The sequence below is a fragment of the Stegodyphus dumicola genome, chromosome 4, assembly GCF_044657685.1.
Source record: "Stegodyphus dumicola isolate Sdum_Otavi_A_Nest chromosome 4, ASM4465768v1".
Taxonomy (NCBI): Eukaryota; Metazoa; Arthropoda; class Arachnida; order Araneae; family Eresidae; genus Stegodyphus; species Stegodyphus dumicola.
This window is the reverse complement of record NC_140771.1, coordinates 52,244,934-52,272,798: the sequence shown is the minus strand read 5'-3', so window position 1 is coordinate 52,272,798 and position 27,865 is coordinate 52,244,934. Positions and strand designations below refer to the sequence as shown.

General features: G+C 32.7%; 2 protein-coding genes across 6 annotated transcripts in view; one reads left to right on the top strand and one right to left on the bottom strand.

Annotated features, from left to right (window-relative positions):
* The window catches only part of LOC118185470 (protein FAM50 homolog), a 66,452-nt gene extending 49,880 nt beyond the window's left edge, over positions 1 to 16,572 (bottom strand). Inside the window, exons 1-2 of one of the 3 annotated variants that reach the window (XM_085814861.1) lie at positions 16,425 to 16,548; positions 4,626 to 4,673 (exon numbers count right to left, since the gene is read on the bottom strand). The gene's annotated coding sequence lies outside the window, so the exon portion shown is untranslated. Of the gene's footprint in view, positions 1 to 4,625; positions 4,674 to 16,424 lie in introns of all 3 variants that reach the window. The other 2 variants (XM_085814859.1, XM_085814860.1) reach the window with 2 other exon arrangements.
* A 211-nt stretch (positions 16,573 to 16,783) lies between these two features.
* Positions 16,784 to 27,865, top strand: part of PolA2 (DNA polymerase alpha subunit B) — a 105,371-nt gene continuing 94,289 nt past the window's right edge. For all 3 annotated transcript variants that reach the window (XM_085814855.1, XM_085814856.1, XM_085814854.1), the window contains exons 1-2: positions 16,784 to 16,998; positions 17,137 to 17,264. In XM_085814855.1, the coding sequence (XP_085670981.1) occupies positions 16,923 to 16,998; positions 17,137 to 17,264 (204 nt within the window). In that variant the 5' untranslated portion in view covers positions 16,784 to 16,922. The remainder of the gene's footprint in view (positions 16,999 to 17,136; positions 17,265 to 27,865) is intronic.

The following is a 27,865-nucleotide window of genomic DNA, read 5'->3' as shown; positions in this document are numbered from 1 at the left end:
GGAAATTGAACCAGGGACCTCTGGAATACGCGCCCAGAGTGCAGACCACCTCACCACGAAGGCATGGTAAGAAGGAGGGAGAAATACCTTATAAACTAAAAGGAGAATATTTTATCATGCAATAAAACAACAACAAGAGATGAAATAACTTTCTTTACAAAAGTCATTTACAATTTTGCCCCATGAACAATAAAAAATGCGAGTCAGGCTTAATAAACTTAGATAATAGTTTATACTTTTAATACTATGATTCAATTATTAGACTTTTCTATTTAGGTGCTCATGCTTTAAGTTAAATAATTTTTCTCCTTTTAGTTCATTAATTACTTTATCTGTTTAAAAAAAATCTCATTTTATAAAAAAAAATTATGAAAAACAATTTTTTTTTTTTTTTACTCTACTTTAGTTATTATCTTTTCAAGTTTGAAATTTTGCCAAGATAACTGCCACTGCCATAATTGTTGATTTCGTTGACATTGGAGGGTAGGTAGCTGGTCTCTGGCTCTCTCCATATGAAAGTACAACAAGAATCGGTGTTTAGGATAAATCGGGACTCATCGGTGAACAGAACGGTCACCCATTGCTCCGTACTCCAATCACTATGCTGCCTGCACCATGCTAATCCGATTCTCCTGTCTGTAGACGTGAGCAGAACGCAAACAGCCAGTCTTCTGGAAAACAACCCTCTCTCACTCAGTCTGTTGGAAACAGTCACCCTTGTTATATGGGTGCCTGTGGCTGCATACAGGTCCCGAGAGAGCTGAAAAGCAGTAGCCCCTCCGTAACGCCTCGCTAAAATGGACAAATAGCAATCTTCTCTAGCCGTTGTGGCTCTTGGACGATCTTGCCCAGGCTTTTTCTAGATGGATCCAGTATCCTGGAATTGTTTCCATAGGTTACACACGACGCTGGGCATTAAACTCTCTGCATATCTGGACTTTCAACTGGAATGCCTCTATCCTCTCCACAATTCGCCACCTCATTCCATTAAACTTTCTGCATATCTGGACTTGCAACTGGAATGCCTCTAACCTCTTCACAATTCGCCACCTTATTCTATCATCTAAATGTTGGTGGTTACTCATTTTTACTGTTCCGATGTGAATTTAACTGATTGCTGTACGATAACACCAAGAAATTCACCAAGGTGTGCTAGCGAATGTAATACGTCTTACCTTCCATGAGCTTATAAAGCCTGTTTTTCTGCTGGCTTCACTTACACATACGTGTATGCTTACGTATTTGCAGTACAAGATTTGCATTTTGGTCTAGAAGCAGTGGTTTTTCCTTCAGCTCAATTCTTTTCAGGCAATCCAATAAAATATGCAAATTCTCTTAATTTATTTCACCAGTGTATTATAGTTTTATTTATCAACTATTATTCCTGTTTGAAGAACTGAAATTGTCCCTTTAGTTTAGAATTAGAATATTAGCTGTTCAACTCAGGTTCAAATACAGGTAAAAGGACTGGTTCTGTAAGTGCATTTCACGGTTTTTCCTCATATGTAACATGACTACAAGACAGTTTTTCCTAGACAGCAATCCAAAAATGCATACCTCACCTTAGACAAATAACTTTCATCCATTTTGCCACATCCAAATAACCTAACGCAACCTTACAACAGCTATATATGAAACATATTTATTATACAATACCATTCGAACTTGCTTCAAACATGTATTATTAGTATATGTAAGCCTACTTAATTGTTACATTATTTAGATCATGTAATTGCACCAAATTAAATTACACAAAATAAATGAAACACGTACTTTAAATTCAGAAAATATGTATAGAGTACATAAAATATACTCAATAAGAACATATTTCCAGAAAATAACATCAATCAATAACTAATTCTTTTCACTACATATTTCCTGAAATCTTGGAATCAAACTGGATACAACTGTCTTATATACTATATCATGCTTATTTTCTTAAGATATTTGCTTTGTATTCTTGCATGTGCCTAAAAATCAGAAGCATAAATCTTACAATAGGTAAAGAATTAAGATTTATTTAGATTTACCGCTTGGAACTTTTATTGATATCTAAAAATCACATAGTTCCATGCTGCACTAATATTGACAAATCACCTTCTTTTGTCCTTTGCGATGCTATTTAGCAGAGCTCCAAAATCATTCGATTTTTGCTTCTAGAAGCTATTTGTTATTACAAAGCTGTATTTGTAATTAATTCACTACAAAATATTGAAAATCAGCATATTTAAATTAAATGCACTAAAATTTGGCTAGGATAGATTTAACAAAATGTTTTTTTCCATATGCTAAAAATATATTTTCTTAATAATACTCATAAGCCAAAAGATCATAGTTAGTACTATTTAAATTAAGAATAACTGAATTGTTATTCATACAAAGACAAAACCAGCAGCAGATCACGCATGGCTGCACCGGGGAGCAAAATTTAGGGAAGAAGAAATAACAGAAGATTTTCATTACGATACAATGCCCCTATCATCAACAGACGACGAAATCTGTAGAATGGTTCTAGATCCAGAAAATACCGCTACGGATAGTGAAGAAAGTGACAGAGAGTTTACTGAAAAAAAAAAAAAAATTGATTCGCAAGTTAGTCGGAATTCTCGACACAGCAATTACAGGACTCGAACAGTGGAACTTTGTAACTGAACAAGAAATTATGTCTGTTTTTAGAATTAAGGAGAAAGTATTATCACAAAAAACGAAGCAACTTAAACAACTTACATTGAAAGAAATGTTTAATAAAGTAAACAAATAAATATTAAGCATTTTTTGTAAATTTTGATACCCTTTAGATTATAATTGCTCTTTATTTCATAAATTACAGTTTCATATTTTTAATTGTATAATTTTTGTATGCCATCTTACCAGATTTAAATTGATGATCTATAATCCATTAAAACCCTTTATCCGGAATCGCTGAAGTCCCGAAGAGTCCGGATTACAGACTTTGTACTGTATAAATACCACATTCACTCACATATTTTCTCCCTTTTTCCTATTAATTTTAACACTTACAAACCAGAAGTGGAAAAATATGTTATTTCTGAAGAGGAAGCTAGCTTACTTGATAAACACAGCACATTAAAAAGTATACATAAAAGACACACTAATGTCACATTATAATAATATTATGATCATTCGCCGAGAGGTGTCGACCCTAAGGTCTTTACCGCTACTTGTTATACATTGCATTGGAATTATCAATTTTAATATTCTTCTTACTTATGCAAAGTAATTTTTTATTTTTTTAAACATTTTGAATTATTACCATTAATTAGAAGTTTCTAAATCATATGCCTAAAAAACAGGATGGGAAAGCCTGTGAGGGGAAAAAACATGTGAATAAATATGGCATAAATCAAAACTTACATTTGTTTTGCTTATTAATCTAACCATGGTTTCTAAAAATTTTAATGCATTTTTAAAACATAGACTAAAGGTTTTCAATATTGTTTCCATGCTTCCTGTGTTTCATAAAATCAATGAAACAGAGTCAAATAAATTTGAAATTTGCTGATATTACTTTATCCTCCACAAATATCTGTCATTATATAAAACTAAGTATTAATATTTTGAAGCAATTAGTCATTCATGGCCACACTATTCAAGGATACTCCTGGTCTTTCAGCTTTCCTAATATCAAATTTAATTAACTCACTACTCATAATAAATTTTCAAATGTTAGTAAAAATAAATGTTAGGATGGAGAGCAATATTTTGATTTTTATGAAAGATCCATATTGTATTCCTTTTTGGTTAAGAAGTACGGCTGTAGGGTATTATCAATTTAGTTTATAACGTAAAATGTCTGCAGAAACCACATAAATCATTATTATTTAGTTTATGCCAATTTAGTTTATCAAATGTCTGCAGAACATATAAATCTGTGTTTCTCAACCTTCTCTTACTTGCATACCTCTTGACCTATCATCATTATTCCACATACTCCAACTCCACTACCAATTATGCATAAATACTAACATCTACATCTACAGGTACAGTAATTACTCTATAATACACACATATTTTTCTTTTCCCCTGTTATGCAAAGCTGGTAAACAGTGGTAATTATCTACATTTAATTAAATTTAAAAATAAATATAAGCACATTAAATCAGAATCTAGAGTGCATGGTAATTTAAAATCGAGATTGGAAGATGAAAAATACAATCTCAAATCCGAACTTGGCAGGAAAATCTGTTCCCGTACTTATGTATTTTTAAAATATGCATAGGACAAGATACCCCTCTCCACTAATAATATAGTGCTTGTGAATGGTAACAGAATAGTGACTGCCTTGTTGAATATTTTGGGATATGTTTCTCTCAGGTCAGTCCAGAATGAGGCGAGGGATTGTTTCTCAACTTCTACCTTCGCTGAACAATCCCTTTTCAGTTTAATCATCTTAACTTTCTTTAGGACTGATAAAGATACACAGTGGAAATACTTTTCACTGAAAGGGCACACTATCTAGTGGTCATCTGCTCCACATTAGAAAAAAGTTGCCTTCAGTCCATTCAAATGTTGCAGTATCCCATATTTTCACAGAAATAAAATTTTAATATAAACAACAATGCCAAACTGCCTGCTTGCTTTATGCAAGCATTTTTGAAATATACCTGTTCCTGTGTATTGGTCAGTCCTACCCCTCTTGACTGGTGCTGGTCCTGCAAATAAAATGAATACCTAAATTGAATTTAAAAAAATCATATCTTTCTAAATTAAAATTATTTTAGATTATTTTGATTTTTCATACTGAAATATAATTTGGATTAAAATGCCAGTTGTCACAACAGTTTTTATCTTTCCTCATCCAGTTTTTTCTTTTTTAATCAATCCACCAATGATCACCATCACATCTTTTTTTCATGTATCCCTTGAAACCATTTAATGTATCTCTTGGGGTGTGCATCCCATAAGTTGTGAAGCATTGCTATAAATTGTTGAATTATTTATTTAAAGATTATCCTGAATTTACTTCATCCAATAACAAAAGAAACAGATGATGTTTAATCTGTCAGCATATGTACTTTTGGTGCAAGAATGAAGATATGTGATAGAAGAAAATTCTCAAATTGAACTTATTTATGTGTTAATTGCCAAAGAGAAAGGCAAGCATAAAATAATTTTAAACTTAACTTCCCTTGAACTAATGCAGTTCAGCTCAACAGGCTCCACAGCTGGCTACCTTATCTTTATCGAACACTGGGCGACTTTTAAGGGTCATTCCCACTGGGGTTTATCTGAGTTAATGGAGACAACTGATGTAATACCCATCTTCAAAACCAGTTTTTTTTTTCCCACAGGGCAGCAAGTTGAAAAATTTGAACTCCAGGCATAGCGGAGCTAGTCGACACATGGAACTTACTTCATTAGCTCAGATAAACCGCAGCGTGCATGGCACTTTATAATGTTGGATAGCATTTCTAAGGAGTTAAAATGATAACATATTCATATTTGTAGGCAGACAGTGTAGAAGTAGCAACTGATCGAATACGATAGCAACTGTATGGCAAGATAGTCTTAAGGAAAATGCAGCTTCAAATGCAGTGGCCAAGTTAAGAGACAGAGTAGTGGCTTCATCCATATAGGTTGGCTAGGTTACAGTCTGAAGAAAAAGGAACAGCAGGTTTTCAGTGGTACAGAAAAACTTGGCAAAAAGATTGCCATAATTGTACAAAACTACTGATAAAAATAAAGGTTAACACGTTGAGCGCTATGCGTATTTCTTAGGCAATCCTGTTCAGGCCACGTGCGCCGCTTAAAAGCACTGGTATTGTAGGGTCAGGAGTAATGGCCAGAAAAAAGACTAAGAGAGTTTTCACATTTTGTAATAGCAGTAATGGAGAACCGTTTTTATATTTACCGTGTTTCAATGAAATCCATTAGTCCTGTAATGAATCAAAATTAAGTAAATTTTAAATAAATTTTCTGTAATTCCATAAAACAGTGAAAATTTTATAGTTATATATCATGATACACGCTGTTAGCCAGTGGCGGTCGACGTGGCCTAAACGGAAAGTCTAATGTTGGCCACAGATGGCTGACACAGCCTAAACGGAAAGTCTAGTGTCGGCCACAGATGGCTGACACAGTCTAAACGGAAAGTCTAGTGTCGGCCACAGATGACTGAGGCGGCCTAAGCAGAAAGTCTAGTGTCAGCCAAAGATGGCTGATGTGGCGCTCAGCGTATTAACTATATTTGGCACTCACTGCTATTTTGATAGCTTTTAACCCTGTGCTAGAATTAGAGTGGAACCTCAAGATACAAGTTTAATTTGTTCCAGCATTGAGCTCGTATAGCAAATTTCTCTTATCCAAAAACAAACTTCCCTATTTAAAATAATGCAAATCCAGTTAATCTGTTCCGCACCCCCAAAAATATCAACATAAAAATTAATTTTTCTAATAAATAACATCGGTAAATAATATAACCATAGTTCACCTTTATGATAGCTTCTGACACCGAATTGCCTTTTAACTGCTTCTTGTTAATCTACATCAACAGCTTCTCAACATTTTCTACAAGTTTTGGACAGTGCTTGGAAGTAACAATAACTTCTTTGGTTACATCAAGTTTCTTCCTTAGAATAGTGCAGATCATAGATGTCGAACGTAAGTGTTCACCAACTCCATCACTCTTACATCGCACTTATGTTTATCTATGATATCTTTCTTAATTTCAATGGCCATGGCTTCCTTCTTTTTATTTGCAGCACTATCTGAGGCAACAATTATCTTGGGAGGCATCGCAAAATAATTATTTTCACATTAAATGTAAAAAACAATTAACTCACAAGTGCACAAACACGTAGATCAAAGAACACTGAAGGCTCTCACAAGGAGATGTCCCAAGTCGAGTCGGATTGAGAAAAAGCGCCATACATACAAACAGCCTGGCTCATTGTTTGTTACTCGAGTCAATGCTCCTATTTAGAGATGAATTTTTCACTCATACTTACCTTGTATCTTGAATTTCTTGATGTGCTTGTATCTCGAGGTTCCACTGTATGTTGATCTGAGATTTGAACTGAGATTCTATAACCTGTATATATATATATATATATATATATATATATTTAAGGTTAGTCTATATTTTAGGGTGCCCCTTGGATTATCACCAAATTGTTGTTTCAATTATGGTAACCTGAGTAGTTGAATGTTATGGAAACCCTATTATGACGTGATTGGTTGCATGATTGTGGTGAATTTGACAAATGGGAAAATACTAATTCAGAAGTCAAACAACAAAAATCAGCGTTAATTTACAAAATTTTCACAGGACTAGTTTCGATGGTTTTACCGAACCATCATCTTCAGCTGCAAAACCGCAAATGAACAAGATAGGAAATTATGTTTAGATAAGATAAGAAAGCCTGGACAAGAATAAGCAAGTGGCGCCATCTGTTGGCGAAACCAGAACTAAAACATAATTTCTCTGAAAGCCGAAGGCAAATTTGGATTGGAATTAGGATCGTTAACTAGAACAGAAAGAATTTTATGAATGTGAAATGCCTCTAGAAAATCCAGTTCTCCAATGGAAGATGTTTTTTGAATAATTTTGGCATCAGAAAAATTGAAAGTGTGATTTTCGGACCAACAATGTTGAGCAACAGAAGACTTCTGTGTTTCCTTTTTTCTAACATATGCCTCATGTTCTTTGACGCGAAATTTTAAGGCTCTCTTAGTTTGGCCAATGTAAATTAAACCGCACTGGCAAGGAATCCTATAAATACCCCAGGAATTCATATCCGGAATGGGGTCCTTGAGTATAGAAGTTGGAATTTTATTGATGGGAGAATAAACAACCCGAAAGTTAAATTTCTGCAAAATATGTGCAACTTTATAGCTAATTGATGGAAAGGGAATGACAACAGAATTTTTATAATCTCCTAAAATAAGAGTGTGGCTTTTAGTGTGTTGAGATGAGAATTTTTTAACTGCTTGATTAATAATGTTGGGTGAAAAGCCCCTGTCAATAGCTATTGCTTTTAAATAATTTAGTTCTTCATCAAGGGCTAGTTTGGAGGAGCAAACTTGAAGAGCACGGAAAACATAGGAATAAAATGAAGCTAACTTTTGTTTAGTCGGATGACATGATTTAAAGTATGGTGGAAGGCAAACCGATGAAGGTTTACGGTAAACTGTAGTACTGAAGTTGGATGTGTTACGTGTGACCAGAATGTCGAGAAACGGAAGAGAATTGCAAGTCTCAAGTTCAAAAGTGAACTGAATAGCAGGATCAATAGAATTCATTGTTGAAAGAACTCTATTTAAATCATCTTTATTACCTTCAAACATGGTAAAAGTATCATCTACGTAGCGGAACCATGCCGGGAAGTTTAAAGTTTCAAACAATTTTGATTCATAATAATGCATGTAGATATCAGCCAGGATGGGACTGAGGGGGCTTCCCATGGCTAATCCCTCAGTTTGCTTGTAATATTTCTTTTGGAAAACAAAATGTGTTTGTTTCAAACAGAGTTGAGTGAGAGAAATTAGCTCATCAATTTCGATGCAAGAGAAATGAAATTCGCGAAGTCTGGTTTCTAGACACCTTAATGCACCCTCCACTGGGACATTGGTGAATAATGATTTTACATCAAAAGAAACCATGAGTAAATTACGAGGAGAAATGTTTTTAACCTTTTTTACAAACTCTATTGAATTTTTTATGGTGTAAATGTTATTGTCTAATAGAGTGGAAAATCTAGAAACTAAATATTTAGCTAATGGATACGAGGCAGTACCTAAATTTGATACAATAGGGCGGAAAGGAATACCACCTTTATGAATTTTGGGAAGAGCATATAATCTGGCACAATTCGCAACAGATGAGATAAGCGAATGTTTTAAGTTGCTTGAAATGATTTGCGAAGATTTGATCGCAGTTTTTATTTTGGATAAGTCCGAAGGTGAAGGATCTTTAGGGATCGGATTATATGGTCCTTCGTTTAAGAGTTTAGTGACACCATCGATGTAAGTGTTCTTATCCATGACGACTATCTGGCCACCTTTGTCGGCCTTTGAAATGACAATATCCGGGTTAGAATGAACCTCGCGCATTGTAGCTCTTTCTCTCGCAGTTAGATTTGGTTTCAAAGGTTTATTATTGAATTTCACATTATGAGCGATAAGATGCCTAATCATTTCTTTCTGTGAATCTGAAACTTTACTGAACTTGAAAGCTTTTTCGATAGGAGCCAAAATCTTTGGAATCGAGGGTTTACAGGTTTGTGAGAAGTTAAAATTATATTTTAGAATTCTCTCTTGTTCTTCTGAAAGACTAACATTAGAAATATTAACTATTGGCTTGATGTTTACAATGGGAAGATTTTTTGAACTACTTGAACTGGAAGACTGTAAAAGAAGTTTTTCGAATTTAACTGCAAGGGTGTTTTTATGACGGTTAACTGCATTCTCCGTTCTAGACCAAGACTTCTAGACCGACCAAGACCAAGACGTCATAAAAACACCCTTGCAGTTAAATTCGAAAAACTTCTTTTACAGTCTTCCAGTTCAAGTAGTTCAAAAAATCTTCCCATTGTAAACATCAAGCCAATAGTTAATATTTCTAATGTTAGTCTTTCAGAAGAACAAGAGAGAATTCTAAAATATAATTTTAACTTCTCACAAACCTGTAAACCCTCGATTCCAAAGATTTTGGCTCCTATCGAAAAAGCTTTCAAGTTCAGTAAAGTTTCAGATTCACAGAAAGAAATGATTAGGCATCTTATCGCTCATAATGTGAAATTCAATAATAAACCTTTGAAACCAAATCTAACTGCGAGAGAAAGAGCTACAATGCGCGAGATTCATTCTAACCCGGATATTGTCATTTCAAAGGCCGACAAAGGTGGCCAGATAGTCCTCATGGATAAGAACACTTACATCGATGGTGTCACTAAACTCTTAAACGAAGGACCATATAATTCGATCCCTAAAGATCCTTCACCTTCGGACTTATCCAAAATAAAAACTGCGATCAAATCTTCGCAAATCATTTCAAGCAACTTAAAACATTCGCTTATCTCATCTGTTGCGAATTGTGCCAGATTATATGCTCTTCCCAAAATTCATAAAGGTGGTATTCCTTTCCGCCCTATTGTATCAAATTTAGGTACTGCCTCGTATCCATTAGCTAAATATTTAGTTTCTAGATTTTCCACTCTATTAGACAATAACATTTACACCATAAAAAATTCAATAGAGTTTGTAAAAAAGGTTAAAAACATTTCTCCTCGTAATTTACTCATGGTTTCTTTTGATGTAAAATCATTATTCACCAATGTCCCAGTGGAGGGTGCATTAAGGTGTCTAGAAACCAGACTTCGCGAATTTCATTTCTCTTGCATCGAACTTGATGAGCTAATTTCTCTCACTCAACTCTGTTTGAAACAAACACATTTTGTTTTCCAAAATAAATATTACAAGCAAACTGAGGGATTAGCCATGGGAAGCCCCCTCAGTCCCATCCTGGCTGATATCTACATGCATTATTATGAATCAAAATTGTTTGAAACTTTAAACTTCCCGGCATGGTTCCGCTACGTAGATGATACTTTTACCATGTTTGAAGGTAATAAAGATGATTTAAATAGAGTTCTTTCAACAATGAATTCTATTGATCCTGCTATTCAGTTCACTTTTGAACTTGAGACTTGCAATTCTCTTCCGTTTCTCGACATTCTGGTCACACGTAACACATCCAACTTCAGTACTACAGTTTACCGTAAACCTTCATCGGTTTGCCTTCCACCATACTTTAAATCATGTCATCCGACTAAACAAAAGTTAGCTTCATTTTATTCCTATGTTTTCCGTGCTCTTCAAGTTTGCTCCTCCAAACTAGCCCTTGATGAAGAACTAAATTATTTAAAAGCAATAGCTATTGACAGGGGCTTTTCACCCAACATTATTAATCAAGCAGTTAAAAAATTCTCATCTCAACACACTAAAAGCCACACTCTTATTTTAGGAGATTATAAAAATTCTGTTGTCATTCCCTTCTTTCCATCAATTAGCTATAAAGTTGCACATATTTTGCAGAAATTTAACTTTCGGGTTGTTTATTCTCCCATCAATAAAATTCCAACTTCTATACTCAAGGACCCCATTCCGGATATGAATTCCTGGGGTATTTATAGGATTCCTTGCCAGTGCGGTTTAATTTACATTGGCCAAACTAAGAGAGCCTTAAAATTTCGCGTCAAAGAACATGAGGCATATGTTAGAAAAAAGGAAACACAGAAGTCTTCTGTTGCTCAACATTGTTGGTCCGAAAATCACACTTTCAATTTTTCTGCTGCCAAAATTATTCAAAAAACATCTTCCATTGGAGAACTGGATTTTCTAGAGGCATTTCACAATCATAAAAGTCTTTCTGTTCTAGTTAACGATCCTAATTCCAATCCAAATTTGCCTTCGGCTTTTAGAGAAATTATGTTTTAGTTCTGGTTTCGCCAACAGATGGCGCCACTTGCTTATTCTTGTCCAGGCTTTCTTATCTTATCTAAACATTATTTCCTATCTTGCTCATTTGCGGTTTTGAAGCTGAAGATGATGGTTCGGTAAAACCATCGAAACTAGTCCTGTGAAAATTTTGTAAATTAACGCTGATTTTTGTTCTTTGACTTCTGAATTAGTATTTATTCGGCGTGTTATTGTGTTTTAATTGGGAAAATATTTGTAAGGGCTTATTTCTGCGTTGGATGTCAGTCAGAAAGTACGTTGTTTATTTTGTGCTGTACACTGTAAAATAACTGTATATAATGAGATCAATTTGGAACGAAATGGGAAAAAAAAACCATTAATTGACTGGTGTGTACATGAAGGTTTACTAAGTACTTATTATAAGTGTTCTCTTTGTATGAAGGAAATGCGTATGGTTGAACATAATGATCATTCAGATGGCTTTGAATGGGTTTGTTGCAAGAAAGGTTCATGCGAGAAATACCACTGACATTCCAGAACTACGGAGGATATTTTTGTGAATTTATGTTGTAACAGCAGTATACATATTCTAGTTCAGATAATTTTAGAAAGTTTTTGGATGCTGTTAAGGAAATTTGTGAGTAACAGACTGAAGACGCAGAAATTTCTAAATGTGGTAAGTTGATATTTCCTTTTTGTAGTGCGTATATGCGATAATATGTATTTCCTTTTTTATGTTATTTCATTGTGTGATTTAAAATGCAGTTTATTGAGTTTCGATTGGCTAAAAAAAGTTTTCAATTTTGGTGATGAGTAACTATGTCTTGACATTGGGTAGAGTAGACTTTAAGGTACCCCTTCTATTATGGCGAAATTGTTGTTTGATTTATCGATAAGTTGTTGTTATATTTATGGTAGGCTGAGTAGTTGAATGTTATGGAAACCCTATTGTGATGTAATTGGTTGCATGATTCTGTGAAATTTTGAATCATGGGATCTTTTGTAAACGTTTTTGTGGTGTGTGTTGGTTTGATTCTTTAGACGGTAGAATGGCTGAATGTAGCAAGATTAATTTGAAGTTTCTGTATGATTTGGAGCGAAAGGGGAAAAGAGATTTAATTGACTGGTGTGTAAATGAAGGTTTACTTAATAGCGATTATAAGTATCCTGTATGTAGGAAGGATATGCGTCTAGTCGAACGTAAAAACCGTTTAGATGGATTTGAATGGGTTTGAAAGGAAGAAAGGTTCAGATGGTCACTATGTGAAGCATTCGATCAGAAAGATTACCTGTACCTGGTTTGAAAAAAGTCATTTGAGTATATTTGATTTGATATAGTCATTTGATTGATATTTTGATTTTTATGTGGCTCTGGGTGTACGAAGCGAACACGAAAATCATGTTAAGTGAATATTTGCTTTTGGTAAAGCATAAATGTATAACATTTTTTTCCTTTTTTATGTTATTTTATTGTTTGGTTTAAAATGTATTTTATTGAGATTATGTATTTTTTGTTTGCCTATATTGTAGAATTGGGTGCTCCTTTGACTTTTTAAGTAAAAATATATCGATGCGTACATGGACAAAGTTAAAAGAGTGCGCAATTCTGGGATTTTTTTTAAAAGTGAAAATAGGTCGACGTGTACATGGATAAAGTCAAAGAAGTGTGCAATGCCATTTTTGTGCAATTCGGGGAAATTTTTAAAGTGAAAATAGGTCGACGTGTACATGGATAAAGTCAAAGAAGTGCGCAATGCCATTTTTGTGCAAGTCGGGGATTTTTTTTTTAAGTGAAAATAAGTTGATGTGTACATGGATACCGAGTTTGTGCAGTTGTTCGTATTGTTATTTTGGCTTTGTGTAGCGGCGATTTTTGGCGCAAAAATCACCGCTTGACAAGCCAAAATAACGAGTCAAAGAATTGCTTAAAATCGGTACCCATGTACCGCCAAAGATTGCCAAGTTTCGCCAAGGGATACCCTAAACTATACTTTTACCCTTGACATTATATGACGTCAACATTCTCCTATTTTTTTTTTTTTTAATCAAAGTAGATTGATGTGTACATGTACAAAGTCAAGGGTGTGTGCAATGCCTAGTTTGTGCAATTCTCTGATTTTTTTTTTAAAGTGAAAATAGATTGATATGTACATGGACACCGAGTTTGTGTAATTCTTTGACTTGTTATTTTGGTTTTGTGAAGCGGCCACCTTGAAGTACCTTGCTGGTTTATTGCCAAAAATCCCCAATCTTCGCCAAGGGGCACCCTAAAATATATTTTTACCATATTTAATTTCCTAGTATTCTTCTACATATATCAATAGTGTGAAACCTAAAAATTCCACACAAACCTGATTTCGTTACAAGTGAGATGATACATTTGAATAGAACATGTGGTAATTCTGTGAGATGATACATACTTTAAAAACTAATTCTTAATTTCACTCGTCATCTTAAAAATTAACAATAAAATCACAAGTGTTGGTATACATATAACAAACTGCAGTTTAGTCTTAGTATACGGTACACACGGGATTTGGCGACATTATGATGATCAGTAAATGCAGTGTTTATGATAAGCAGTAAATGAGTATTTTTGGTGTCGGTGAGAATTTGAAAAATTGCACCAAGGCCGTACCGTAAACTAGGATTTTAATCAAAATGCACTTCAATATAGATATACAAAATTTATCTCAAATTATATTTCGAGTTTAAGATTTAAAAATAAGGCGGTGCCGTATAATAGAATTTTCTATCAATGATTGGAAAAGCATTAATTCATGAAATATAAATTAAATATGGTTAGCAATGCAAAAAAACAATATTAACATAAAAATCAATTTGAGACTCTTCTATTATTGGGACCGGATTAAGAAATGTATGCATGTATTAGCATATATTTATATAGTATATATACACGTACATATACCACATGGGTTAGAGTAGAGAGAAGGGTAACCCTTTTATTATCGCGAAATTGTTGTTTCATTTATGGTAGCCTGAGTAGTTGAATGTTATGGAAACACTATTATGACGTAATCAGTTGCATGATTGCGGTAAACTAGTAAGGGTTTGTGTGTAAGTTAGTATATTGCTTGTTTTGTGGTTTAGACAGTAAAATGGCTGAATGTGTTAAGATTAACTTGAAGTTTCTGTACGATTTAGAAAGAAAGGGAAAAAGAGCATTACCTGACTGGTGTGTAAATGAAGGTTTACTTGGTAGCCGTTATTTAGTATCCTGTTTGTAGGAAGGAAATGTGTATGGTTGAATGTTGAAATGGCGCTACAGAGGATATTTTTTACTTTTATTTTGTAAAATTATGTGGTGACGCCAGTATACAGATTCTAGTTCAGATAATTTTAGAAAGTTTTTAGATGCTGTTAAGGAATTTTGTTTGAGTGAAGACATGTTAATTCGTAAATAGGGTAGAGTAGACTTGTATTATGGCGAAGTTGTTGTTTGATTTATTGCCAAGTTGTTGTTTCATTTATGGTAGCCTGAGTAGTTGAATGTTATGGAAACCCTATTGTGACGTAATCGGGTGCATGATTCTGGGAATTTTTGAATCATGGGATGTTTTGTAAGCGTTTTTGTGGTGTGTGTTGGTTTGATTCTTTAGACGGTAGAATGGCCAAATGTTGCAAGATTAATTTGAAGTTTCTGTACGATTTGGAGCGAAAGCGGAAAAGAGCTTTAATTGACTGGTGTGTAAATGAAAGTTTACTTAGTAGCCATTATAAGTGTCCTGTATGTAGGAAGGATATGTGTCTAGTCGAACGTAAAGACCGTTTAGATGGATTTGAATGGGTTCGGAAAGGTTCAGATGGTCACTGTGTGAAACGTTCGATCAGAAAGATAACCTGGTTTGAAAAAAGTCATTTGAGTATGATTTAGATTTTGATTTTTACGTTGCTCTGGGTGTACGAAGCAAACTCGAAAATCATGGTAAGTGAATATTTGCTTTTGGTAGTGCTTAAATGTATAACATGTCTTTCCTTTTTTATGTTATTTTATTGTTTGGTTTAAAATGTAGTTTATTGAGATTATGTATTTTTTTTTTTTTTTTTTTTTTTTGTGCCTATATAGTAGAATTGGGTGCTCCTTTGACTTTTTAAGTGAAAATATATCGATGTGTACATGGACAAAGTAAAGGGAGTGCGCAATGCAAGTTTGTGCAATTCTGGGATTTTTTTTTAAGTGAAAATATGTCGACGTGTACACAGATAAAGTTAAAAGAGTGCGCAATGCCATTTTTGTGCAATTCAGGGATTTTTTTTAAAGTGAAAATAGGTCGACGTGTACATGGATAAAGTCAAAGGAGTGCGCAATGCCATTTATGTGCATTTTTTTTAAGTGAAAAAAAGTCGATGTGTACATGGATACCGAGTTTGTGCAATTGTTTGTCTTGTTATTTTGGCTTTGTGTAGCGGCAAAGCCAAAATAACGAGTCAAAGAATTGCACAAAATCGGTACCTATGTACGGCCAAGTTTCGCCAAGGTGTACCCTAAACTATACTTTTACCCGTAAATATGGTAAGTGGATATTTCCTTTGTGTAGTGCAAAGATAAATTTCCTTTCTTATGTTATCTCATTGTTTGATTTAAAATGTAGTGTATTGAGATTATATATATTTTTTGTTGGCTGCTCCTTTGACTTTTTAAGTGAATATAGTTCGACGTGTACACGGACAAAGTCAAGGGAGTACGCAATGACAATTCTGTGCAATTCTCTGATGTTTTTTCAAGTGAAAATGGGTCGATGTATTTAATCACAATGGGTTACACTGAAACAGCATAAATTTAACAGTTTTAAACCAACAAACTACATAAATGAAACAAAAAATTACAAGAATTTTTTTTTGCTTTTTTTTATGATTGGAATAACAAACTGGTGTCATCCAAAAGAGGGCATGAAATATATAGATATTAAACCCATTGATTTTCACTAAAGAAAAGAATTATATGAAAAGTATACTTAACATACACTATATTCAGTATTTGACAGCCAAAATATCCTTTCAAGTATAAATATTTCACTTTTCCTTCAGCTTTTCCCAAAAATTTTGTAAGCAAAACAAACGTTGCCACACTGTCAGCTTACAACGATGTTTACTTTTTAGGGAACACTTCAGACACATATCGCTTCACTAACATTTACTCTACTAAATTCGACAGAATAAATGAGTATTGTACGAAATGAATTATTTTTAGCACAATTTTTCAATTATTTTTGTAAATCTTTTAATTAAAAACCATTGATTTATTTTCAAATCGGAAGCACCGACACGGGAGCTATTCGCCGGCATTTTTAACAATATGTTTTAATTTTTGGCAACAGTAAAAACTGTTTTACTAATTTTCCCGCGTAAAGATAAGTTCTTGAATTCTGTGTGCGTATGGAATAAAAAGCATGAAATTAATTATTGAAAGATAGCGTTTTTTAATTCGGAGGATTGTTAGTAATTAAAAAAAAACCTTCAGTATGGACATCACCAACGAAATCTTAGAGCAACTTGAGGAATTCTCTCTTTCTGCATCTGAAGAGATTTTACTCAAAAGTATGATATTATCCAAGCTCTTTTTCCTCCCCTTAATCTGTATATTATATAAGCATTAATTTATTTTTCTTACCTTTTTTTTTGGTTTATAATGATATTTGATGCATTTTTTCTTATCATTACTTTTAATTATTTCAGTGAAGGAATTTTGTTTTGCTTATAATTGCACTGCTGAACATATAGTCGATACTTGGGTAGCCTTTTCTGCTACAAAAAAATGTGACATGCAGCCGACGTTGGGAATGCTTGATCATATGGAAAAAGAAGTGAGTGATATTTGAAATGAGGTTTTTACACTGTGATAGGGAAATAATATAAGTAAAACATAAAAAGTGCCTTTACATTAGTCTTAAAATTTTCAGGCTTTTAAGTAAAGTGCACTCTGTTTCACCATGTCAACCATGAATATTATCGTAAATTTAATTAATATATATTATAAATTTCCAAGCATTTTTGTTACATTCATAAAGAATTAATGATGAATAGGCCTCTTTATAGCTGAGTAGGTAACAATGCAGAAAAGTACAGTGGCTGATATAAGTGTTCTTGCACTTACAAGTTTCAGTGAAATATTGCTTTATTAAAATAATATTGCTAGTAATATTTAAATATTGCTTATATAAATTATCTCTGAGAATGAGAATTTTTTTTATTGGTACCTATAAATTTCTCTTAACAAAACTACATCAATTTTTTTATGAACATAATAAAACTATTTTTTGAAATTTAATAGTTAAAAGGTAATAGAAAAGTTAGCACACAAAAGTCTTGTTACACTTTAAAGTAATCTGCTCATTAGTAAATACTAATATTTCTGTCAGTTAACATTTTGTATAATATCGTGCAGGATTTAGACAGCTTTTAAATATTTGGCCATAAAGTTCACTAGTTTTTTTTTTTTTTTTCCCCATAATATCTACATCATTGTTCCTCCATTCTTCCATCATTACTGTTTTTAGTTTGTTTTTCATTTTAATGTCGTGTCTTCGTACTCTAACCTCTAATTCTCTCTAGATGTGTTTGTTCGATTGGGTTTAAATCTGATGAATGAGGTGGTGTTTTCAGAGCTTGTGAACAGTTATAGACAAAAGTAAATGTTGAGGGCCGTGTGCTTAGGATCATTATCCTGATAAAAAATAAAGTTGTGAATTTTGAGTTTATAATTTAAAATTATCTTTTAAAATATTTAATGAAGAGCTTGATTCATTATGCCATTAATAAGTACTAAATCACCTTATCCTGATGCTGACATATATCTCCCACACAAGGACATCACCACCATCTGTACAGCACTGCTCCAATGAAGGTCTTAAGTTCCTCATACAACTATATGCCCATCAGAACCAGATATGTTAAATATGCTTTCATCTGCAAATAAGGTATGATTCCATTACGTTTCTTGCTTACTTACCATTGATTTTGCAAAGGACAGCCTCAGCTTTAAATTTTTTGCACTTGCAACATCAGAGAATTGCACAAACTTTGCCTTATGGAATCCCTTGAGTTTCTCCATGTACATATCGATCTATTTTCATTTAAAAAGTCAAAGGAGCACCCAATTCTACAGTAGAGGAAAAAAAAAACATAATTTCAAATTATATTTTAAACCAAACAATAAAATAACATAAAAAAAAGGAAAAACCTGTTATGCATTTAAGCACTACACAAAACAAATATCCACTTACCTTATTTAGAAATTCATTCATCTTCAGTCTGTGGCACACAAAATTCCTGAACACCATCCAAAAACATTCTAAAATTATCTGAAATAGAATCCGTATATTGGCATCGCCGTATAAATTCACAAAAATAAGAGTAAAAAATATACTATGTAGTTTCGGACTGTCAAGAAACTTGCTACTAAGTAAACCTTCATTTACACACCAGTCAATTAATGCACTTTTGCCCTTTCATTCCAAATCATACAGAAACTTCAAATTAATCTTACTACATTCAGCCATTGTACCGTCTAAACAATGAAACAAGCAATGTACTTCCTAAGCAACACACACCACAAAAGTCCTTGCAAAAGATCCCATGATTCAAAATTTCATGGAATAATGCAAATGATTACATCATAATAAAGTTTTCATAACATTCAACTACTCCGGTTACCATAAATGATACAACAACTTGGCGATAATACAGTGGGTACCCTCTAACCAAGTCAACTCTAAATAATGTTTTAATGTTACCATATATATATATAAATATGGTGACAGTAGCAGACCATAATTTTATTAATAAAATTTTACGAAAATGTTTTAGTGTATGATCACTTTTGTGACGTGTTTTATCTATGCTTTCTTACATTTCCAGTTTCAAAAAAGAAAATAATTCAGCTTTAAAAAAAGTTTGGTTTTATTCAAAATCACACGGAGATGATATGAAAAAATACTAGGCTTTTTGTTTGAATTCATTTCTGGGCTATAGTGCTTTTTCACAAACTCTTAAAGTGTACGAAAATTTTTGGGAGTCGCTGAAGTTTATTTAATTTCCTAATTGAATAGGCAAACTGCATTTGTGTTTCCCCATTGTAGTGTTAATGAAAGATATTTTTGGTATTTTGTCTTTCTAAACAAGATAGCTAACAAGTATTGTAGCTGTCTTATTTAGAAAAATAATACGGTCTGACCACAAAGAGTGCAAATCAAGTTGGCCGTCTATCAAAATACGTTGTATGCATATCAAGAGTATATATCTCAGAAAACTATTTGAATGTAACTTAGGATTTGATATGAGATTAAATTGATCGAATCACAGCTTTTACCTGTGTTCATCTAGTTATAGTGACCTGACCCTCTACTGATATCTGATTTCTGGAACATTACTTAGAAGAAAGTCTCATTTTCACCTGTCTGAGTTATAGATGTATGTTTGCATTTATTATTATGCCATCTGATTTAACTTTGGCGATATTAAAGGTACTTGGGAATATTTTACGTCAGATGTGTTTTTATGTAACAGTGCGTAAATGTTGTTACCATGCACTTTTTAATGAGCTTGACATTATAAATTTATGAATAAATTGGCAAATATCTGTGCATTTAGAGTATAATTATCTATTTCATGTATTTTTTAAATGCATATTTTATAGAGTTTTAATTATGGTGTAAAAAGATTTTTTAATGAGATACTTTTATTTTTTATCCATGAACTTATTAAATGGGTTAATCTATACTCTATGGTTCCACTTGGCAAATTGTTGATATTTTGTCGCCAACATCGGCACCAATTTCAAGATGGTGCCGATCCTTTTTGATGCCAACATCAGCACCACAAAGGGTCGGCACCGATCCTTCCACCCCCCTACAGAAAATCAAAATAAGAAATCAAACACACAAACTCGGTGTCCATGTACACATTGGCCTATTTTAACTTGAAAAAACATCAGAGAATTGCACAAACTAGGCATTGCTCACTAGTTTAACTTTATCCTTGTACACATCAACCTATTTTAACTTAAAAAAAAAAAAAAAAAAATCAGGGAGTTATACAAACTAGGCATTGTGCACTAATTTAACTATATTATGGTGTATTGAAATCAGTATATTCATCTACACGTTGACCTATTTTAACTTGAAAAAACAGAGAATTGCACAAACTAGGCATTGTTCATTAATTTCACTTTCTCTATGTACACATCTATCTATTTTCACTTAAAATCAGAAAGTTAAAACAAAGTTAAAACTGTCATCTTAACCAGAAAAAATTCACTGCTGTCTTAACACACAGACACAAACAAATAACCAAAAATACGCAAATACAGAGTAATAAATAACCAAAAATGCATATTTCCTTACATAAAAACATTAAACAACAAAAATTAACACAGAGACACAAATGAATAAATAAAATGTTAAATTTTTTACATACCTTTTCTTTACTTGCTTACCTTAACGCCTCACCAGCATCTCGTCCTTTTAAGCAATTCAATTAAATACAGTCAAAAGTCGTTAATCCGGACTCGTCGGGACTTCGGCGATTCTGGATTATCGATTTTTCCGGATTATAGATCATCAGTTTAAATCTGGTAAGATGGCATGCAGAAATTATAAAATTAAAAATATGAAACCGTAATTTATGAAATAAAGAACAATTATGATCTAAAGGGTATCAAAATTTACGAAAAAAAAAACTTAATATTTATTTGTTTACTTTATTAAACATTTCTTTCAATGTAAGTTGTTTAAGTTGCTTCATTTTTTATGTGATAATACATTCTCTTTAATTCTATAAACAGACATCATTTCTTGTTCAGTTACAAAGTTCCGCTGTTCAAGCCCTATAATTGCTGTGTCGAGAATACTGATTAATTTGTCAATTGAAAATTTTTCGTTTTCAATAACCTCTGTCACTTTCTTCGCTATCGGAAGCAAATTATAATGACGAGGAATTTGATTTAAATCATATCGAAGACGGAGTACATCGAGATGAAATACTACATTTAGTAAGAAATTATAAGCCAAATAAAGTAAAAACATCTGCTCTGAAGATAAGGATAGTGCTGACAGATCAACTTCCAATTCATTGCACCGCAGCGTTAAAGATAAACAAAGTTTAGATAAACAAACGTTAAAGTTTAGATAAACAAAGGATATGCCTTTATCCATTTTTTTTTTTTTTTTTTTTTTTTTGCAGCAATGCCACTTTTTGTTTAATGGACTTCGAAACATACTTTCGCTTTGTAGATCCTTTACATATTAGTAAATATATATCGGAAATTCTATTTGACATAATCGAAAGTTCAAGCTTACTTTTATAAAATTGCTCTAACAGTCTGCAAAAAATAATAAGCCGAATCCAATTCGAAGATTAAGAAACAAAGCAATCTGCAACATAAACTGAATTAGATAATTTTAGCTTAGCTTATACCGTCCGTTATACATTAAACGCGCATTGTAAACGTATTTTACGCACACGCATATTCGCAACCGTAAAGGTCAATGCGACGCATGCGCAGAAAGTTTGTAGCTTTGAGGTCCGGATTATGGGTGTCCGAATTAACGACTTTTGACTGTATCTGGTCATTTCGGCTCATCCACTGTTAATAGCAGATAAATACGCATAATAGTGTCCAAGAAAGCCATAAATCCATTCCCTCTATTTTATGTACTCCTTCAGAAATTATTAGTTGTATCCGGAATAATATACTCATTTATAACACTAAGCAAACTTTCAGGCACCACTTTCATAAAACATTATGCACGTGCAACCAAACACAGCAATTCAAAATCTCCGGTTCACACAAAAGGCAGGGTTCGTATGGTTCTTAAGAGTCCTTTAAAAGTCCTTAAGTTTTTTTGGAATCGAATTTTGGTCCTTAAAAGTCCTTAATTTTTACCAAAATCGGCAGAAGGTACTTACGACTGCCATTTTGAGTGTGAATTAGCAGTTTGGAGGTATAGTTTTGGCAATTCACTGATAAATATGGTTATTTGAATGGGTAATGATTTGTTCCTATTTCTAATATAAATGGTGGGATATTCGAGTTTCTGAGCAAGAAGTGAAACAAGTATTTCGAAATTATTTCACTTTTTCTAATGAAGAGCTCTTAAACAATTTTTTGCTTTTGGGGGATGTCAATTCTTTTATTGAACGGATCTAAGTTTGGTGACTTATCAACATTTTGGCGATTTTTAAGATCAGTTTCTATAGAACATTTTAAATTCCAAGAGCTGGGAATTTTTCGACGATTTTTTTTAAACATTCTAACACTGATAAATTTCATTAAAATAATGGTGTTATATTGAAATTATATTTAAAAAGTAACATATTAATTTAAAAATATCTTTTGAATTTTTTCATGATAAGAGTTTTTTTCATGTAATTGTCTCAGAGTATTCCGAATTCTCGGAATATGCATCAGTTTTCTCTATAAAATTAATTAATTAATTTTTTCGTCTGATTTTTTTTTTTTTTTTCTTCTTTCAAAATATTTCTGGCTGTTTGTTGTTATAAAACTGGGTAGGGGTAATTTTTCTTTGGGACATTAGACATTGCAACTTGGAAAGTTTAGAAGGATTTGAAGGCAAGATTTATAGACCCACCATTCCATAAGATTTTAGAAAAATGTGACAAAATGAAAAATGTTGCAATGGTATTAACACGTAATGTATGTATTTTACAGAAAGTTTGCAATGAATTTCTTACTTTTTGGATAACATCTGGAAGAACGATGAAAACATAATATTTGAATGTTTTACTTCTGATAGTAGAATCTTTTTCTTAACATGCTTATCTTCCCTTTATTTTCTCTACTTTTCACTAGACACAAGTATGGAAAATATTAAAAATGCTTCTAATATTATCACATGGACAGGCATTATAGAAAGGAATTTTTTGATTAATAAAGAAGTTGAAAACTGGCAATTTAAAAGATTCATCTAATGTCTTAATGCATCATACACTGGTCTGACGCTAGTCATTTTCCCACCTAGTGCAATCACGTGGAATATTAAACCTCTCTGTGGAGATCATAAGTTTTGCTGACTAGTGCCTTTTTAAATTCTGCTTCCAGTGTCTGCTCTAAATTCTAAAAGTTTTGCCATTTCTACATTTTTTTGCTGGGTGTGTCACTAAATTCTAAACATTCTGCCACACAATCTCTGTAACTGGCCCTTACCATATATATTTCATATCTCTTGTGAATAACTAACTAATATTACTAAAGAAATAAAATTAGCAGCTTTTTCTATACATTTTAAATGCATTTACTTTTTTAGAATAACAGAAATATTTAATTAAATCCAAAAATTCTAAAATGAAAAGAAAATGTAAACAAAAGAAACTGAATATATAAAATTATTCTTCAAAGATATATACAGTTATTAGTATGTAAATTGCCCAGTTGTTTACAATTTCAGCTTTTACTATAATTTCCCATTTGTATTTTTTCCTCAGAATGGAAATGATCTAGACATTTTTTAAACTCAGGTGTTTGGAGTGTAAGACGAGTGTGTTTCTGACCTCCACTTGCTCCTTGCATTAGTTCCTGCCGGCTCTGATAATTTGTAATTATTCGTCTTTGCATTACTGCTGCCGACATTTGAATTTGTAGAGTTACTGAGCCAGCTTAAAATTAAATTAAATTGTATAGTCTTTGACCACCAGTCCACATTTTTTTTGCTTGAATTTGATTGTTCTTGTTTAATTACATCACCTCAAACTTTAATTGATTTAGTTAACATAAGAACATACCTTTAAGTTCTTTTTAAATAAGAGGCTTATTTAAACCTTTGTCTGACTTTGTAGTTAGTTTGAGACATAGCGATAATTTGCTTCACGTCTGTCGGGAGTTTTTGGACTATTTAACTTTTACCAGATCAAGTAAACCCTCATAGGTACATTGTGGAGAGGTTGACAATTTAGGAGATAAAGCACACAGAAACTAATGAGAACATTGATTTGCATATTGAGAGAAATTTCGGCTAATCTTTGACATGGATAAAGTCAAGAGTGTGCGCAATGCCATTTTTGTGCAATTCTGGGATTTTTTTAAAGTTAAAATAGGTCGACGTGTACATGGATACCGTGTATGTGCAATACTTAAAAACGCGGCAAGTAGTGGGCATCATGATTAAGCACTTCATCATGATTAAGCACTTTTGTTCCATAAAAGTTCTAGCATAAGCGTAATTCGGCTAGCAGATTGTTGGAAAAAAATGTTGAGTAAAAAAAAAAAAAAAAAAAGGCATTTACTTCGTGAAAACAAAATGGCATCCAAAAAAAAAAAAAAACTAGCAGGTTACTGTAGCATTGTTGGTTGCCAAATTTTCGCCAAAAAATCGCCAAGTTACCATAATCTAAAGATTAAACGAAATTTCTAATTCTTAATAAAGATGCTTAAAGAGAAGGAAATCAATATAAATTAGCCAAAATGTCTGGCCATACTTCAAATTAAAAAGAAGCATAAATATTTTGTTGAGTGTTGTTGCTATAAAACATAAATGTTTTGTAGCTTTTAATGTATAATTATCCTAATATCGAAGAATCAATGAAATAAGTTGCATGTATTTTAAAGTGTGAAATTTTATTAGATTGTGATTTTAATAGGGACTTTTAACAGTATTGTTAAAAGATATGTAAAATTTAGTGGCTTATTGAAACCTTAAATTATATTAACTGGATTACATACTCTGGAACTCTACATGGAGCTACGACACCTTAAAGTATATTAACTGGGTTTTAATCCTTGGAACTCTACACGGAGCTATGACACTAACTGCAACAGACAGAGCCCAACTAACTTTAAAAACTAGCTAACCGTGCCCACATCAGGCCTTTCAGTTTTGTTTTGGTCTGCAGGTCTCTCTTTAGGCAAGGAGCAGCGGTGACAACAGCCAATCTTTTGTTATAGATCATTCTTATTATGATTTTACTTCTCATTTAACCCTATGATGCTTGACATAATATCTACCTTGCTATTTACTAAACCTCTAGATTGAGCAAGTAATGAGACATAAAAAAAATAATGGAAAAAAAAATCCAACATGAAACTATAACTATTAGTAAAACGTAAATAAAATGTCACTTATCTTCTTTCAAATATGCTGAACTATTATAAGTGTAAAATATTTAATGCTGTTTGATAAATGTCATAAAGTATATTTTATACTCAAACTTACTAATAATTATGTTATGTTTAATAATAATGCATCCTACTTAGGGATCTATTTTATTTTTTGGATGGTATTACAAAAGTGAAGTTCAGGCATAGATAATATTTTTAATTGAATTTATTAATTTGCTATTTTCTCATAGGTCCGTAATTTTTTCATCAATAGTCCTTAAAAGTACTTAATTTCCATGTGCAGAAATATGTACAGGGTTCGTACACATTTCTGCAAAAAATAGATCATTTCTGCAAAAAAAGATCATTACAAAAAATAGCCAGAATCTCAACTTATCACAATACATTTGGTAATATTCGCAATTTTACCCAAGACAACATTAAGGTTACCAAAAGGCCTACTTCATGCAGCAAGCTTCCAGATTTCACAAACAATCAATACCACTTGGCGTTTTTTTTTTCAGGCGGAAACCAAGCGGAACTGTTCAGTAAATTTCAACTATTAAATGGCTACTGGGCACTGATACCTTTTGAAATAATTAAACTTCTAATCAGATATTATTAGGAAGTGCAATATATTTATACAGTATGGTACTATTCTGTTTTGAGGACCGTAAAAAAATTGCAGCGAAAATGTATGCGCAAAAGTGCCAAATCTGGCAAATGCCCCCATTTAACAGTGCGCCAAATCTAGCATGCGTGCTGATTTCAGATTGCATAAGTTTATATAGTTCAATATTTCTTAAGATGCCATTGAAATACTAGTTTAATTTTTAAATCCTTTTTTGATTAAAAATTTTTTTTTTGATATCTTATGGATTTAACAATTTGGGAATTGTCCATGACGAAAAGTGTGCAATAGAATTGAATCACCCACTGCTTGACACGTTTTTAAGAATTGCACATACTCTATATCCATGTGCACATCAACCTATTTTACTTAAACAACAACAAAAAAAAAAAAAAAAAAAAAAAACCCAGAATTGCACAAAAATGGCACTGCACACACCCTTGACTTTATCTATGTGCACATCGACCTATTTTCACTTTAAAAGTAAAAGAAAATTGAAAAAAATCCAATTGTTTTTACCCTTGTAAAAAGCGGCAAACAAATATGTTGGCTATTCTGCACTTTACCGAGAATTTTTTCAAACAAAAGGCATCATTCATTATAGAAAATTATGTTAGAACAACCAACGAGATGAAAATATGCTTTAGCGATGACTCGGTAGCGAAATAGCAATGCAGGCATCCATTCAGTTATGTTTAGCAATTTTTATATAAATTATAATAATGATCTGAAATATTTACTCTTATGCTTTCATTCAGTCATGTTTAGCCTTTTTTATATAAATTATAATAATAATAAAAAAAAAACATTATATGAACTTAACCTTTCATCTAAATTAAAACATCAATCTTAGATAGTTATTTACTATTATACTTCCTTTCTTGCATTAGGGTTGCCGAAATTTTTTTTTGCAGCACTGGCATCAACAATAGTTTGGCGATTTTTTACGGCTTTCAAAACTGAATAGTACCTACAGTACAAAGTCCATAATCCGGAATGATCTATAATCTGGACCTCAAAGCCACAAATGTGTATTTTGTATGCTTTACGCAAAGGCAAATTTTGTATGCTTTACGCATGCACGTTTAATGTATAATGGACATTATAAGCTAGGCTAAAATTATCTTTACTGATTCTAAGGCATTCCAGTTAATGTTGCTGATTGCGCTGTTCCTTGGATTCGGCTTATTATTTTTTGCAGACTGTTAGAGCAATTTTATAAAAATTAAGCTTGAACTTTCGATTATGTCAAAAAGAGTTTCCAATTCTGAAGCTGCCAAAGGATCTACAAAGCAAAAGCATGTTTCGATGTCCATCAAACAAAAAGTGGAATTGCTGCAAAAAATGGATAAAGGGCATGTCCGTCTCAAAATTATGCAAGGAGTATGACATTGGAAAGTCAATTGTATATGACATAAGCAAAACAAAAAAGGAACTTTTTGAATTTTTTGTGGATTTCGACACCCCACTTGCAATGAATAATAGGAAAAGGGTTCGTTATGCTAAAAGTGACGATCATGACAAAGTGATGATTGAATGGGTGAGACAGCGTCAGAGCGAGGGCATGCCATTGACGTGTCCGATGCTAATGGCTCAAGCCAAAATATTTCATTATTTCATGAAGAAATGAACTTAAACACTGAGTGCACATATTTGACAGGTTGTTTAACCAAATTTAAAAAGACAGGTTGTTTAACCAAATTTAAAAAGACAACTAAAAAGGT